The sequence below is a fragment of the Delphinus delphis genome, chromosome 4, assembly GCF_949987515.2.
Source record: "Delphinus delphis chromosome 4, mDelDel1.2, whole genome shotgun sequence".
Classification (NCBI taxonomy): domain Eukaryota; kingdom Metazoa; phylum Chordata; class Mammalia; order Artiodactyla; family Delphinidae; genus Delphinus; species Delphinus delphis.
Window position 1 is genome coordinate 78,392,225 of NC_082686.1, and position 15,571 is coordinate 78,407,795.

Sequence of the window (15,571 nt, forward strand, 5' to 3'; positions counted from 1 at the left end):
GTGGCCAAAAAAAATTAAAAGAAAAAATATATAAATAATTCAATAAATATTTATTGAATTAATGTAGCAGGAAACCAAGGGGTTAAGAATATAAAGTTACATTTGATTGCTAAAACATTGGTTCACTTTCATAATTCCCTTGAAAATAAGGAGAAAGATGCCAGACAAAAGTAAAAAGGGTTGGTCTGTAAATCACTTTGATTAAGCTGTAGAGCATCCACGATCCATTCACTATTATTCTACAGCTCTACAGCTCAATCACTAGTTCCTCTCAGCAAGACTCCACACGGTCTAAGAATCCAGCAAGACAATGTGAAACCAAGGGCAGTCATCAATTAGATCCCTTGAACTAAAACTTGCTTAATAAATACTATTCTGTAACCTGCCTTCATTGACTAAGCTCTCTTTAATTGTTCCTGCCAATTGCATGCCCTCCAAGCTTCATGTAGGTTAGAGAATATATCGCAAGATTCCTTTAACTGCCCCCTATAGATAACGCCTCTAACTTATGGGTGGCCAGAGAAATGGTGGCTTGAGTTGTTTTTCAGGAACATGGAGCTAGTCTTGTCCAGTTCAAACTGGTCGAGACCACTGACCGTTCCACTGTGTAAGTGTCCAGAGGAAGACCTTTCGATGTCAGAAAGCCAAAAACTCCACCCTCAGATTATACCAACACCATCATTTTCTGAATAAGCACCCTAAGAAGAAGAATGTAAATCCGATACGCCCGCACAGAACACAGATTACCTCGGTGTTTTCTTGCCTCCAATCACCTTTCCCCATGCCTCAGACCACCCTGTTTCTTTATCCTATAAATATCCCAAGCCCCTTGTCTTTGGGGAGGCTGACTTGAGATCTGTTCATCCATCTCCTTGCTTGGCTGCCTTGTGAATAAACCCTTTCTCTGCTGAAAACCTGGGCACCTAAGCGTTTGGCTTGCTGCCCATTGGGCAAACAAAACTGATTCTGTTACAAATGGTTAAAAGGGGAAAGATAATGCTAAAAGTTGCAAATATAAAGTGGATGGAACAATTGAGAATAATTAACCTTGGTTGTAAAGTATCATATCATATTATATCATAGCAAAGACTATAATAAACACACACACACACACACATACACACACACACACACAGAGTTCTTTCTGGTTTTTAACTATTTCCCTGAGCATTTGCAAATTGTGTGTAGAAATACAGTTATGATTATAATACCTCAGTCAATTCACTTAGTCACTCTAAGTACCTTCACTTTTAAAGTGGAGATAGCATCCTGCCCTCAAAGGGTTTTTGTTACTTGAATTACATGAACACGTGCAAATTGTAATCAATAAATATAAAGTGTAATTACATAACTGATGAGATCATTTTATGTCTTGTAATATAAAATCAATACCAAAAATATTATTTCCTATTTTCACAACTGTTTTATATGAGTAATGCAAAGTATGTGCACGCACAAGTTGAAAACAGTTGGTAAGACTTGGAGATAAGCAAGAATGTCTGGAAAGAAGCCATTTGACCATCACACTTACCGGAAGTAGAAGTGATATAGAGTTAGTGAGCTGGGTAAAAGAAGTAATGTATTTTGACCTAGTATTTCATAAATTTGACAGTGATTTTTTTATATCAGTGCTGAAGGACTTAGAGATAGTATAAATTTGAATTTGAATGCAATTTTTTCCATTAATTCCTCTTCCTCAGGTACTTTTCTGACCAATCAACCCCATCACTCAGCTTCGACCCGGTGTTGTGTGGTATGAAACCTATATAAACAGCTCAACTTTCTCTCCTGAGCTTCGGACAGACCTAAATTTCTAACTGCCTGGCAACCAACTCAACCCCACATTCCATGGACCTTTCAAACTCAGCATGTCTTCAACTGAACCTTTAAACCTACTCTTTTTTCAGTTTTCCTCATTCAAATTAATGGACTCATCACCTACCCAAACCAGACCATGTCATCTTTGACTTCTTCCTCTCCTTCACCTACCATATCATGCCAGTTACCGTCTTCCATTGATACCCTGAATATCTCAAAATCTCTTCATCTTCTCTCCATTCCTAGCACTCCTAACTTAGTTTAGGTCCTTATACCTATCATCTGAGCCAATACAATTATGGTGGGAAATATACAGGATTAAACTCCAGCTAAACTGTCTGTCTCTAAGGTACTCCATGTACCTTCAACTATCTCCAATTCTCTTCATCTGATCCAAACTCTGTTTCAGTTCTTTAGCACTTATTTAAAAATCTTTGCATTTTCATCTGCGTCCTCTATTAAGCAATGCCTTCCACAAAGGGAAGAATCTTGTCTCATTTATGTTTGTATTCTTAACAACAGTCAGAATAGCTGCACATTTTAGGTACCGGAAAACATTTGTTAAATAGAGAGAGTCCAGGTTCTGTAGAAGAAAAGACTGAGTAAAAACAAAAAAATGAATTTTATAAAAGTACTTCTAAAAATAAGTTATTCAATTAGATTGTAAATAATTTGAAATTTTTGACTGTGGATATCTCAGCTGTACATGATTCCCTCTCCTCTGCCATAACAGGTTTGCTAAATTGAATTAAATTGCTTCAAGTGTTTTATTTAGTTATGCATTTCCCCCGTGTTCTTCTACTTTTTCCTATTTCATTCATAGGGGAAATGAAAAAACTAGTTTATATCACCCTTTTAAAATCTTATTATGTCAAAATATTCATACAAAAGATTCTATACCCCCAGAATTACTGTTCTTCTTATTTATACTTTTACACTAATAAAACTGAATATTAATCAAAGCCCATTTTGGAAAATGTCCTGAACACAAATAACTTTGTGACATAAAAACCAACAACAAAAGAGAAACCAAGACACAAAGAACTGGATCAGAGTAGTCATCATCTCATATCCCAGACTGAGATCACTTGTTTTCTTAGGGAGCTGGGACTCGGGGTGGCCTTTAACTGAGAAATGGCTTGGCAAATAAAAGTTCCAGACTGTTTTCAGGAACGAAATAAAGACTTTAAAACAATAATTTAATGAGAAAAGCCTTAAAGAAAATACACTTAACAGATTCAAAAAGTAGTTTGATTGACTGGAAACCAACAAACTAACTAACCAACCCCTCATGGTGCTCATACCCATGCATGCATGTGCACACACACACACACACACACACACACACACACACCCCTGTTGCTCTTTCTTCCATCCAAGGAGAGCTATGTGAACATCAAGTTTCCCCTTTAGCCTTGGCTGATAGGAAGTCTTGGGCAAAACTTAATGCTCCAGTCTGCTAATTGTGTTCATGGGCATTTGGGGAACAGTTATTCCATTCCCCCTTTTTTTCCATTCCCCTTTTGATATTTTATTTTTTAGCTTCCTTTTAAATTATTTAATTTTATTTCTCTATGGCAGAAAAACAATAAAGCACTATCAAGTATTAGAGTAATGCAGTGGCATATCTCTGTAGTTCATACAATTTCTTTTTTAATCCTTTACTCTGAATTTCTTCCAGCAAAGGACACTGAGAGAACAAGTGCTTAAACACACCAGATATGAGAAATAAGAGAAGACTTTGCCGAGGAAGTGATGGACGTAATAACCCAGGCAGTTGGTATTTATTTTTGACTTAAAATAAAAAGAATTACTACTACTTCAAAATATATATTAAATTAATTATTAGAACCAGTTTTCCTTTAAAGGCAGGAAATAGCTTTGGAAACATACATTATTAAGTTCTTTCAGTTGGATTAACAAGTGTTAAAAAAAGAAACAGATAAATGACTGCACTTTTAATAAGAAAGAGAAAAAGAACAGGAGTTTGGGGAAGAACAAGAGCAGGATAGAGAGAAATGGAGAGGAGATTATGAAGCGACGTATCTGAGCATTATTATTAATAAGGTCTTTTAACAATAAGGAGAACAGATATTTCATTGGAATTTGGGGGCATTATTCTGATGTAAACTCCCACTCTATCTCCCAGAAGTCTTCAGTGAGTCTACTCTCACATAAATGCCTTTGTGTCAGTGTTATGTTCTTTCTGGTTTTCATTTTGGTTTTTTGTTATTGTTGATTTTGGGTGGTTAAGAGTCAGGCTAGGGGCTGATGTTGATGCCTGGGTTGAGGTATTGTGAACTAGGAGTATAACTGGGAGACTAGCAAAACGATCCATACAAAGAACTAATTTAGTGCCTGCAAGAGCTTGGTGTCAGAGGCAAACCTGGAGACCAGAAGCCCCTGAGGACATCTGCATAAATCTTGAGAGGACAACTGAGCTTTGCTGAGAGCAGAATGGGATTCAAGCCAACCTCACCTACAGGTTAGGGGGAACGGAGGCCCCATCTAGCCTCTAACCACATACATTTTGCCTCAGATCCTTTTTCATAAAATAGGGAACTTACCAATTAAAAATATTTGTACATATACATATTCACTTGTATGAATAAATGTGTTTAAAATAAGGCAAGAAATGCAATGTATGCCATCCAACCACAGAAGGACTTTAGATGTAGACTGTCATGTTTTGAATTTATAGCAAATAAAGTTATGCTATTCTGAAGTGAATGACAGTATATAAAGATAAACTTAGAACAGAGAAGGCAGGAATTTCTAGGCCGTAAGCACACTCCTATGTGAACATCTGGTTTTGTCGAAAGTACACAGGTTGCTCGTTCACTGCATTTACAGCTCCAGCTGTTTCACTTCCTGACTACTCAGAGTGTCCAAGGACTGCTTAAGTCTCCCTAGGGAAGATGAAACAATAGTAGAAGGGGACCTCCCTGCCACTGATGAATTTTAAATTTACTCGGGGAGATGAAATTTAAAGGCATTAAAAATAACTCTTAATTGCTTTACGATTTACAGAACATTTATATATGCTTTATCCCATTTAACCTTACAATGGCCCAGTGAGGTTGAGAGGAAGGGCAGTTGTTCACTGTGTCCATTTTAGAGATGAGACTACCAAGTCCCAGAAAAAAAAAGTGACTTAAACATGACCACCGAGCCATATCTGACTTCATATTTCACACTATTCCACATTCCTTCTTTGAATAAAAGAATTCGAATTTAATTATACACAGAAAATTTTATGTACCCTGTAAGCAATAAACAGAGACAAACAATACTACTGCAATTTTAAAACAATATTACACTACAATTTTTGCTCAGAGATTAGCAAAGAGGAAACAGCAGTGGTATGGTTACTATAAATATTGCTATATATATTTTTTCAAATATAAAACATCTCTACTGTTTACTGAAAAAGTCCTATAAACTTTTATAGTTTTTATCTATATAAACCCCAGGTTGTATCTTATTTTTTTTTTTTAACAATACCTGGTTTAAAAGCACATAGCTTCACCAACAAAGCTAATTGGAGAGTGATGCCCAAGCCGTCTCCTACCTTGCAGATTTCGAGAAACTTCTCACTGGTGTATTTCATAGGGTGCTCAGTGAAGGTAGCATAAGGCACCTCAGTGGACCACGGGTTCCAACCGGATAATAGTGACTGCTGCTCTGGACTTCCCCGGCAGATCCTAAGGCCTTCTCCTTGTCTCCTGCAAGAAAGGAGTTTTTCTTTAGATTAGCCATTTTCATTAGATTAAAACAAACAGAAAAGTGTGGGAAGGGAAGGTAATGCCCCAGTCAGCCTTTCTATTGATGCTGAGATAATTGGCTGACCAACTAGTTAAATTGCTACAGGAAATTTAGGAGGTGAGAAGAAAAGTGTGGATTTGGTTTCAAACATGATGAGTTCAAGATGTTGTTCAGAATTCTGTGGGTAAACGCCTGGTTGGAAATGTGACACTGGTGCTCTGGACAGAGGCCATGGCTGGAAATATGGATACTGAACTCATGCCAATATTCTGGTGGTCAAAGTTAAAAGAGGAAGGAAGAAGGAAGAGTCAAGGTGGTGGGACAGGAACTGAAACATGGAAGACATCATCAACATGGGAGACAGTTTCGAGGAGAAGGAAGATGACTACAACTACAGTATCCACTAAGCAGTAAACTCAAGCAAGAAATGACTGAGTAAAGAACTGGGACTTCCCAAGAACTGGGAAGAACTGGGACCTTCCCAAGAGGGTATGCCTGATCTTTAAGAGGGTTGATGACCAATTCAAAATACCCTGTGACCTCAGCTTCTATATCTCATGGTTCTCTATTCTCTGCACACATTCCTTCTACCAAAATTGCAGCAACAAACACGTCAGAGCTCATAGGAAGACTATGCCTGGTCACAGTCCTGACCCACATTTTGTAGGAGGCAGTAACCATCTGTTACAGCGCCAGCCTGGTCATCTGGTAAACCCAAGTACAGAGCAAGAGAAAGTCAGCTTGGGAGTGGTGATGGGAGGAAAGTTGTGGCAGGGGAATGTGGCCACACTGGATAACAAATTTGTAATTTCTGCGGCCTCTGCTTTTGCGTGTACCCATCAGAATTTATGGTTTATGGTTTTAGACATCTCTGAATGCAAAAGAGGTCCCTGGAGATTAAGCCTAGCTCAGGTGCTTTGTAGTCGACAAGCTTTAAAACTAAGTTGCCTGTAATTCTAAGCAGACCCATGGAACATCACAGAGGTCTTGTTTCTTCTAGAAATTAAATCCTGGGATCTAGAAGGAAGAACCAGACCTCAAGGGAAAACTAGAGCTCAATTGTGACGCCTTCACAAAGCTGTCACTTCCTGTATTAAAGACAGGATTCCTCTGGGAATGTCACTGTGGTTTCTGAATGTTTATCCGTGTAGAAATGTCTGTAAACACAATCTCACACGTATGCATATAACACCCCAACGGGCTGATTCCTCAGCTTCTTCTTTCAAAAGAGAAGTAAGAAAAGAGTCTGGCTCATTCTGCTGCTCAGTTCTCAGATTCTTGATGATTATATTTGAAGGCTGATACCCACCTTTTTTGTACTTAATCCTTTGCCAAGGAAGGGGAAAAAAAGAAAGAAAAAGAAGAGAGAGGAAAATAAAAACATCATAAATACCTCTAAAGTTCCCTTTCTAACCCTTCATTTTCTCAGCTGCTATACTGACATTTATCTTCCCACCCTGTACTTTCCTTCATTCTTTTTTTTTTTTTTCCACTGGCCTGGTAATAAGCCCTAAGCTCAATGAATATTCTATGCATGTTAGTTAATGGAGCATTCTGGCTTGAGTCCCTTAAAACAACTTGCACGATACAATTATTTACGCTCCATATGTCAATTTATGTGCTGGGTGCAATTTTGCTTTTATTCAAAGGCAATGAAAATCTTCCAAGATAGCTTTCCTAGTAAATACAGTTTATATCTTTCACTTTAGGGAAACCTCAAATGAAGCTTAAGCATGAAACTCAAGAGGGGCCCTATTTCTAAATAATTAATCAATTTGAGTGTGGCAATGCCCTTTCTCAGAGATGTAGTATACTTCTAAACATACAAGCTTAGCCAACCTTCTCTCCTGAGCTCCAAAGGTGATAGATGGGAAGAGAAATCTACAACCACGCAGTCTCTCCAAAGGTAAAACTAAGGTGGTATTTCTCAGCAAAACTTTTAGTACTAGAGTCGTATAAAAATCTATCATATTCTGTCAAATGTCTCCTTAGGGCAACTGCAGAGAATATAGTTCCCTTTATGACTGGGAATGCTTTATTATACAGTTACTCGTGCTTACCATGAGAGTGGTCATCCGAGGTGACAAGAGTAGAGTAAAAAATGCAGTGAACAGGAGGTCAGGGAGTGCTGTGTTAGTCTTGGTTTTGACACTTAATGCTGTATGACTATGCGACTATAGGCAAGCTCATTTCTCTTTCTGAATCTCAGTTTCCCCATAAGTCCTTCAGGGTGTCTCGATGTGGTGATATTCCATGACTTCGGTAACTGTGTAAATGGTGTAGACAGCTATGGTCATGATGCTGCTAGCATTCACCCTGTCAAGGACATACAGGATCCCTAAGAAGCCTCTGGATTATGGCTTCTGTAATTTAGGGGTATCAAAATAGCCTCCTTAAGTAGAACAGATCTGCTGCTGCAAAGCCTACACCCAGTATGATCCCATCACTCCTCAGAAACTTCAGCACCTACCACACTATTTTACAAACATGAAAAAGCACAAATCAGCCACCATGTGGAGGAAGAGTAGTTTAAGGTTTATAAACTGTAGAATGTCAGAGCTAGAAGGGCTCTTGGAAGCTATAGCCCGGTGTCTTCTTTCTGGAGATGAGTGGAGATGAGAAAATTGAGACTCAGGAAGGACTAAAACTTTCCCAAAGCATCGCAGCAGGCAGGGCTGAGCTGGTGAGAGCCCTGGTCTCTCAAGACTTCAGTTAGGGTTCTTTTCACCATCCTGGGCTATAGTCACAAAATACATTCAAAGTGAAGCTCCTGCCATTACACAACATAGCCGGCTTTATTTCCAATAGACACAGAGTTAAAAGAATTGCCCTACGGAGCCTGCCATGATCTGTGGGCAAAAAACCTGCCCAGGGATCCTAGCTAAAGGTCAGAAAGAAAATCCCTGTCTCAAAAGGAACTGTAAATTTTTATATATGCTCAACAATAGCAATTATGAGATTATAGGAAAATAAGTTAGCACTAGAAGGGTAGGGGGAAATCACAAAAATGTTATGTTGTCAGGGTAAGAAGATTGGGTCTTTCTCGCTGAGCTGCTTTGGGCAAATTAATCAATGTGGGAGTATAGTCCCAGGTAAAGAATGCCAAAATCAAATTATTTAGCAAAGAAAGACTTTTGGCAGCTCTCTTCCCAGTATCATACTCTGAGTGTAAACCCTGGCTTTCGCTAGCTCTGTGTCTTTGGGCATTTCACACCACCTTTCTCATCTTCAGGTAACAACAATTTTGTGAGGGACAAGAGGATAATGAATGAAAAAATGTTTTGTATGCTGGAAGGCTCTGTCCGACTGAGCAAACATTAAGTCCCTATTATGTACCATAATGCTTACTGGGTACTGTTAGAGCCTTTATATATTTTTTCATTTTATTCAACACTTATAAGCAATTTTTAAATGTTTTTGATAGAAATAGATGAAGTTAACAGGACATAAGATAAAAAGTACGACCAGGTTTAATCAGATCATCAAGTCAAGAACCACTAGTGGAAGAGAATAAAAAGAGGGAGGATAAACACCATGATCTCTGGACATAGACAAAACCAGAGGAGCAAATCTTTAGCACAGAGGAGGTGCTGGAAGCTTCTATGTTCTGCTTCACCTATTAATCCCTTTCTTTCATCTGATTCTGAGTCCCAGGGTATTTCTTATGCATTCAGCTTCTGTTTCCCATCAATGTATTGATGTATATAATTTCCTGCTTAAACTTAAATCCATCAGAGAGACTCTCATTCACCTTAAAACACCCTTTCAATTCTCTGTTCTTCAGACTGAATAAGCCTAGTTCTGTAAAACTTTTATAATAGGTTAAAAATGATCTTTTAAATCACCTTAGAGCTGGTTCTCTGAAACATTCCTAAGTTGTCTATCTGCGATTCCACCATTTAATTAGCACATTCTCTGTGCAGTGTGTTATCTGGAGTAGAGAAATGGATAAGGCCCAATCCCTGAACTCCAGATGCCCATGCTCTAATGATCTCTGGGCCTATTTTACTATTATCTGCTTCCCAGGCCTAAACAGGTACACATAGAAACCTGACGGCCCCATTACGGAAGTAGAGGAGCTCACCTATTGCAACTTATTTTGTGCGCACTTTCTGTCCTCAAAGACACCAACTGGATCTGGCCTCCATTGTCACAGTAGTGGAAGCAAGAAGGTTAATGTACCCTTCACTTCTGATAAATTTCAAAACCTCACAGAAAGGTATAGAAGTAAAAGAAAGGATCCATTAGGACTCATAAGAACTTGGTAGAGGAAGAGGGTTTATAGTAATAGCTGGAGATTTTTAGGATCCTAGACTGAGTTGGAAGGCCCCTTAGAGGTGTGTTTCTAATTCTTTCATTTTATAGATATATAAACTGAGGACCAGAATTTTCAAAGACCGGAGTTCTTCCTTTAGTCATGTTAATTACACGTTTTACTCAGTGATTCAGATGCAAAATTCTACTCAAATACAGTTGCTGGCAGGGTGGAAGGCCCAAGCAATTACTACTTTAAACCATCACAGCAGCCCAGTAGAAGATTTGCTTCCTACCCCAGAAAAGCAAAGCCATGTTGAAGCGATGAGGCTTACACAGAAGAAGCTATCAAACAAGTGCCAAAGGACCAATCATGGAAACTAAATACGGTTTAACAACACAAAGAGGAGCTCAAGTTCAATGAAGGGAAAACTTTCTTCAATTACAAACTTTGTGAGACAAAAGTTATTTCTGTCAGACTCCTCTCCTTGAAGTCATTTTTAGCTGAAGTAGAAAAATATGCCAGCCGGTCACCAGTCTGGGTTCATTTGCTCATTCCACACATTTTTCTTTCTTCGGAGAGAAGCCATGCATCCTTTTGCACAGTGTGAGATAGCCAACATCTTTTCCCACGACGGCCCCCTCTCCTTCCATCCTGGCCTTCGCAGATGCTGTGCTGAGGTATAAACTACCTGTTCAAAGAAGCAAATGAGGAGTCTAGCTCCCCGGAAGGAGCAATGGCAGCTCCCATTACTACATCCATCCGCTGCCCCTCCTTTCTACTCATTCTCGACTCTCAAAGCTCCACCACAGAATTAAAAACATAGCTCCAGGCAGCAAACCGAGATTTACGAGGAAGCACAGACATTAACGCTTGCTCTAAACGCAGGGCGTGTGCTTGTAAGTATGGGTGAGCAAACAGAGGGAGGCCGCACAGGAGGAAGGAGGAGGGCGGGCAGCCAGAGGGAGAGAGCAGTTCAGAACAGCACAGTGTGTTTTCTAAATGGCTCCTTTTCCCTACCTCCCAGCCTGTATTGTTGAAAGGTGGGCCTTCTAGGCCCATGAAACGTTAGTCCCTTGCTTATTTAACCTGGACAAAAGGGGGGACTGGGTTGGCACCCTGGAGGGTATTCAGTGCTCCTCTGTTCAATGAATGACCTCAGAGGAAACATTTTCCATGACAAGAACCCAAAAGACGCTGGCACAGAGTCAGACAATAAGATTTGCAGAATGTGTTTACATTCTCTCCGTGTCCCCAGGCTGTTCCAAACCCAAGGCAGGTGCTGCCTTTATCTGCTCTCTTTGCTCACCTGGCTCCCTCCCAGAAGTTTCCAGGGCCTTGGACTCAGTGCGATTAACCATTTACTGGCATGGGTAACCAAGAAACTCTGTGAGTTACATTCCTTGAGGAAGAGGTGAGTGATAAAGTTAAAAACAGATCAGCGGTGTCTATAAAGAGAGAATTCAGGGGCAGTGTGGTGTCAGAGGTGGAACTTTGTGTGGCATTAGGAAGCCTGCATTCAACGGATTGATCTGCCACCCACTTGCCGAGTTACTTGAACCATTTTCTTCTCTCTGGGCTCCAAGGGTCCTCTGTGAAACCAGGTAGTTGAACTAGATCATCTCTAAGATCCTTTTCTGTCCCAATAAATTAATATCTGTGCAGAAAGACCAAACTAATGTGCATTAATAATGTATATTATTAGGCAAAAAGCCAAAGGATAACTTAATGGCTAAGAGAAATTCTCAGACGGCTGCTGAGACCTGACCTTTCTCCTCCTAGAAGAAGAAGAAATCATCTTAAACGGCAGAATAAAAGACCTAGGGTGAAAACAAAAGCAGAACTCAGAGAAAGTGAGGGTGAATAATTACAAAAAGGGTAACAGAAAAAATGTATGGAAGCTCCAGGGCTGAAGGTCCTTAAAGGAGAAGTTGATCTGCTTGGGAAACTTTAGATGTGCTTGTCCTTGAGGTGGTCACATTCAGGGTTGAGGTGAAGAAGACTGAGGTCCAAACCAAAGGATGACCTTTGATGAGCTAAGATTTCATGGCTCACAGTGCTGTTGGTGCGTGTGTGTGTGTGTGTGTGTGTGTGTGTGTGTGCTCACAGCAAATACTTAGAATAAAGTAAAAAACATGGACACTTATAGTGCCGGGTACATAGCAATCACTTAATAATTCCTTCTTTAATGATGATAGATGAATAAATAAATTCACAGACCAAGTTAGGATGCCTACGAGTTTGAATGCCATGTGAGTCCATCCTTAGCATGTTGCATGTTATGGCAGTATGTTTCCTGAACTGGCATCACTAAAACCTGGGTCTAATCCTAGCACCAATGCTAACTTTCTGTGTAGCTTAGAGCTGGGCACACTATCTCTGGATCTTCATTTCCCTTTGTTATGTTTTCACAGTGTTTGTGTCCTCCCAAACCTTATATGTTGAAATCCTAATGCCCAAGATGATGGAATTAGGGAGTGAAGCCTTTGGGAGGTGATTAGGTCATGAGGGCAGAGTTCTCATGAATAGGATTAGTGCCCTTATAAAAGAGATCCCAGAGAGGTCCCTCACCCCTTCCGCTATTTGAGGACACAGAGAGAAGGCACCATACTTGAAGCAGAAAGCAGGCCTTCACTAGACGCTGAGTCTGCTGGCACCTTGATCTTGGACTTCCCGGATTCCAGAATTGTGAGAGAGAAATTTTCGTTGTTTATAAGCTACTCAGTCTTTGATGTTTTGTTACAGCAGCCCCAAAAGACTAAGACACCCTTCTTATAAAATACTGAAGGCTCTAGATTAGTTACCCTCTAGAAGACACTCAACTATGCACATATCCAGCATTTCTGACCAGAAAGAGCCAAGGATTATCTACTATGGGGTTTCATTTAAATGACATACAGAAATTTTTTATTTTCCAGAAGTTGTACGAATGGATTATTTGGATGGATATCATTTTAAAACTTACATTCTTACTTTCTTAAACAGTTTATATTAAAAATAACTAATTCTTTTATGGCTTAATAAAAATCATCACGAACCCCAGACTTTAAGACATGGAAGGGATTTATTATTCATGTATGTCCTATGTCCTTCACCCATTAACTTTGCCAAAACAGAGACAGAAATTTAGAAGAGTACCTAGATTAATACTTAAACCTCCATACTTCTTTCCTATCCTCTCACGTTTTCCTTTAAGAAAGCCAACTGTTGTATATGAAGAGTAAGGCTATTACTCAAGTTCTAAAACATTCTTGACTGCTAACTTTATTAGTTCTTATAACAGCTCTCTCTTCTCTCACCATCAGGCTGTCATTTCCTGCTGCTATCCACACTCCTGACTCCAGAGCTCTTCTTTCTAATTTGCTATTTCTATACTCCTACTGACAGGTTAACTAGGAATGTGTTACTATTGGAGTCATGGGCAAATAACTAAACAAACAAACAAACAAACAAAAACCCTTCTCAGTCCCTTTCCTAAAGGGAAATGTGTCCATTTTATAGCAAAAGCTTTGGTTTCACAGATGCCACTTAAATGGAAAGCTAATCCCATAAGGTTGAGGGCAAATAAGTTTTAGATAAAGGAGAAGAAACTGTATGGTTCTTTTAGTCTTGGGCACCTAAATGCTCATGTTTTAGAAGGTCATTTGGAGCTCCATGCTTGTCAGAATGAAACAAATTGTGATCCCAGGATTAAAAATGATAACCTGCTTGCCACTGATGAAGATGACATGACATTTTGTCCTCCTTAGAGACATACCCTGGTAGACTGGCGTTATGATATTCTGTACAAGGAGCCTCATATTCTGATCCTTCCTTCAAACCTTTTAGAGTGTAACTCCCACAATATTTAACAATTGCTTTGAGTGTCAACATTATGAGCAAATCCCTATTAACATTCCTCTATAAAGCCCAGAGAAATTGCTCTGGATAAAATTGTAAATAAGACTTAGAGGTTGGAACAATCCCTTAGAGTTGAATCAAAGAAGGTTTCGTTTATTTAACACATGTTTAATGATCTTCAACCCTGTACCAAGTACCATGCAAAGAGCTTGAAGAACATATAACAAGTCTTCAAGAAACTCAGAGCAGTCCAATGGTTTTGTAAAGTAGATGGTCTTTTAGCTGGGGTTTGATGGATATGCGGACTTTGATAAGTCAAGAAGGTGATTGAAAAAGAATAGCATTAAGTGCACTGAAGACAGAGGAAATCATGAGAGCAAAGACTCATTTGGGTTGGGGTTGGGGAGAGAAACAGAGAAATTCAGTGTATGTGTCATGATTTGTATTTTTATGATGCTCTTATCTATTTCCAGTTTGACTACATACGAGTCAGCAGGGTAGTGGGAGACAGGCCAGAAGAAGGCTACATAAATGGTAAGATTGAGGTTAGGTGGTTGATCAGGACTGTGAAAGGTCTGGAGCAGCCTAATCCTAACATAGAAGCTAAGATGGGACTTCCCTGGTGGTCCAGCGGTTAAGACTCGATGCTCCCAATGCATGGGGCCCTGGTTCGATCCCTGGTCAGGGAACTAGATCCCGCATGCCACAACGAAGATCCCGTGTGCCGCAACTAAAGACCCAGTGCAGCCAAATAAATAAATAAATAAATAAATACTTTTTAAAAAGAAGAAGAAGAAAAAGCTAATGAGAAGCTACTGGAGGATCAGTGGGGAGTGCTTTAATTAAGTGAGAAAATATGTCCCTGACAGGCACACTCAAAACTACAAAAAATATCAAAAACAACAACAACAACAACCCAAACAAAGATGGGCAGAAGACCTAAATCGACATTTCTCCAAAAAAGACATACAGATGGCCAAGAAGCACATGAAAAGATGTTCAACATCACTAATTATTAGAGAAATGCAGATCAAAACTACCATGAGGTATCACCTCACTCCAGTCAGAATGGCCATCATCAAAAAATCTACAAATAATACATGCTGGAGAGGGTGTGGAGAAAAAGGAACCCTCCTACACTCTTGTTGGGAATGTAGATTGGTGCAGCCACTATGGAGAACAGTATGGAGGTACTTAAAAAACTAAAAATAGAGTTACCATGGGATCCAGCAATCCCACTCCTGGGTATATATCTGGAGAAAATTATAATTCAAAAAGATGCACGCACCCCAATGTTCATAGCAGTGCTATTTATGACAGCCAAGACATGGAAGAAGCCTAAGTGTCCATCAACAGATGAAGAGATAAAGAAGATGTAAGACACACACACACACACACACACACACACACACACACACACACACACACTGGAATATTATTCAGCCATGAAAAAGAACGAAATAATGCCATTTGCAGCAATACAGATGGACCTAGAGATTATCATACTCAGTGAAGTAAGTCAGACAAAGACAAATATCATATGATATCACTTATATGTGGAATCTAAAAAAATGATACAAATGAACTCATTTACGAAACAGAAATAGACTCACAGACATAGAAAACAATTTTATGGTTACCAAAGGGGAAGGGTGGGGGATAAACTAGGAGTTTAGGATTAACAGATACACACTACTATATATAAAATGGATAAACAATAAGTACCTACTGTATAGCATAGGGAACTATACTCAATATCTTGTAATAATCTATAATGGAAAAGAATCTGAAAAAGAATAGATTTGTATATATAGGTACAACTGAATCACTTTGCTGTACAGCAGAAAGTAGCACAACATTTTTACAATATAAAAATGTTACATAACAACTATA

The 15,571-nt window shown here is 39.2% G+C and overlaps 1 protein-coding gene across 1 annotated transcript in view; it reads right to left on the reverse strand.

Annotated features, from left to right (window-relative positions):
- The window catches only part of TPRG1 (tumor protein p63 regulated 1), a 110,823-nt gene that overhangs the window by 7,070 nt on the left and 88,182 nt on the right, over positions 1-15,571 (reverse strand). The window contains 1 exon segment of the mRNA XM_060009962.1: positions 5,390-5,543. Within this exon segment, the coding sequence (XP_059865945.1) occupies positions 5,390-5,543 (154 nt within the window).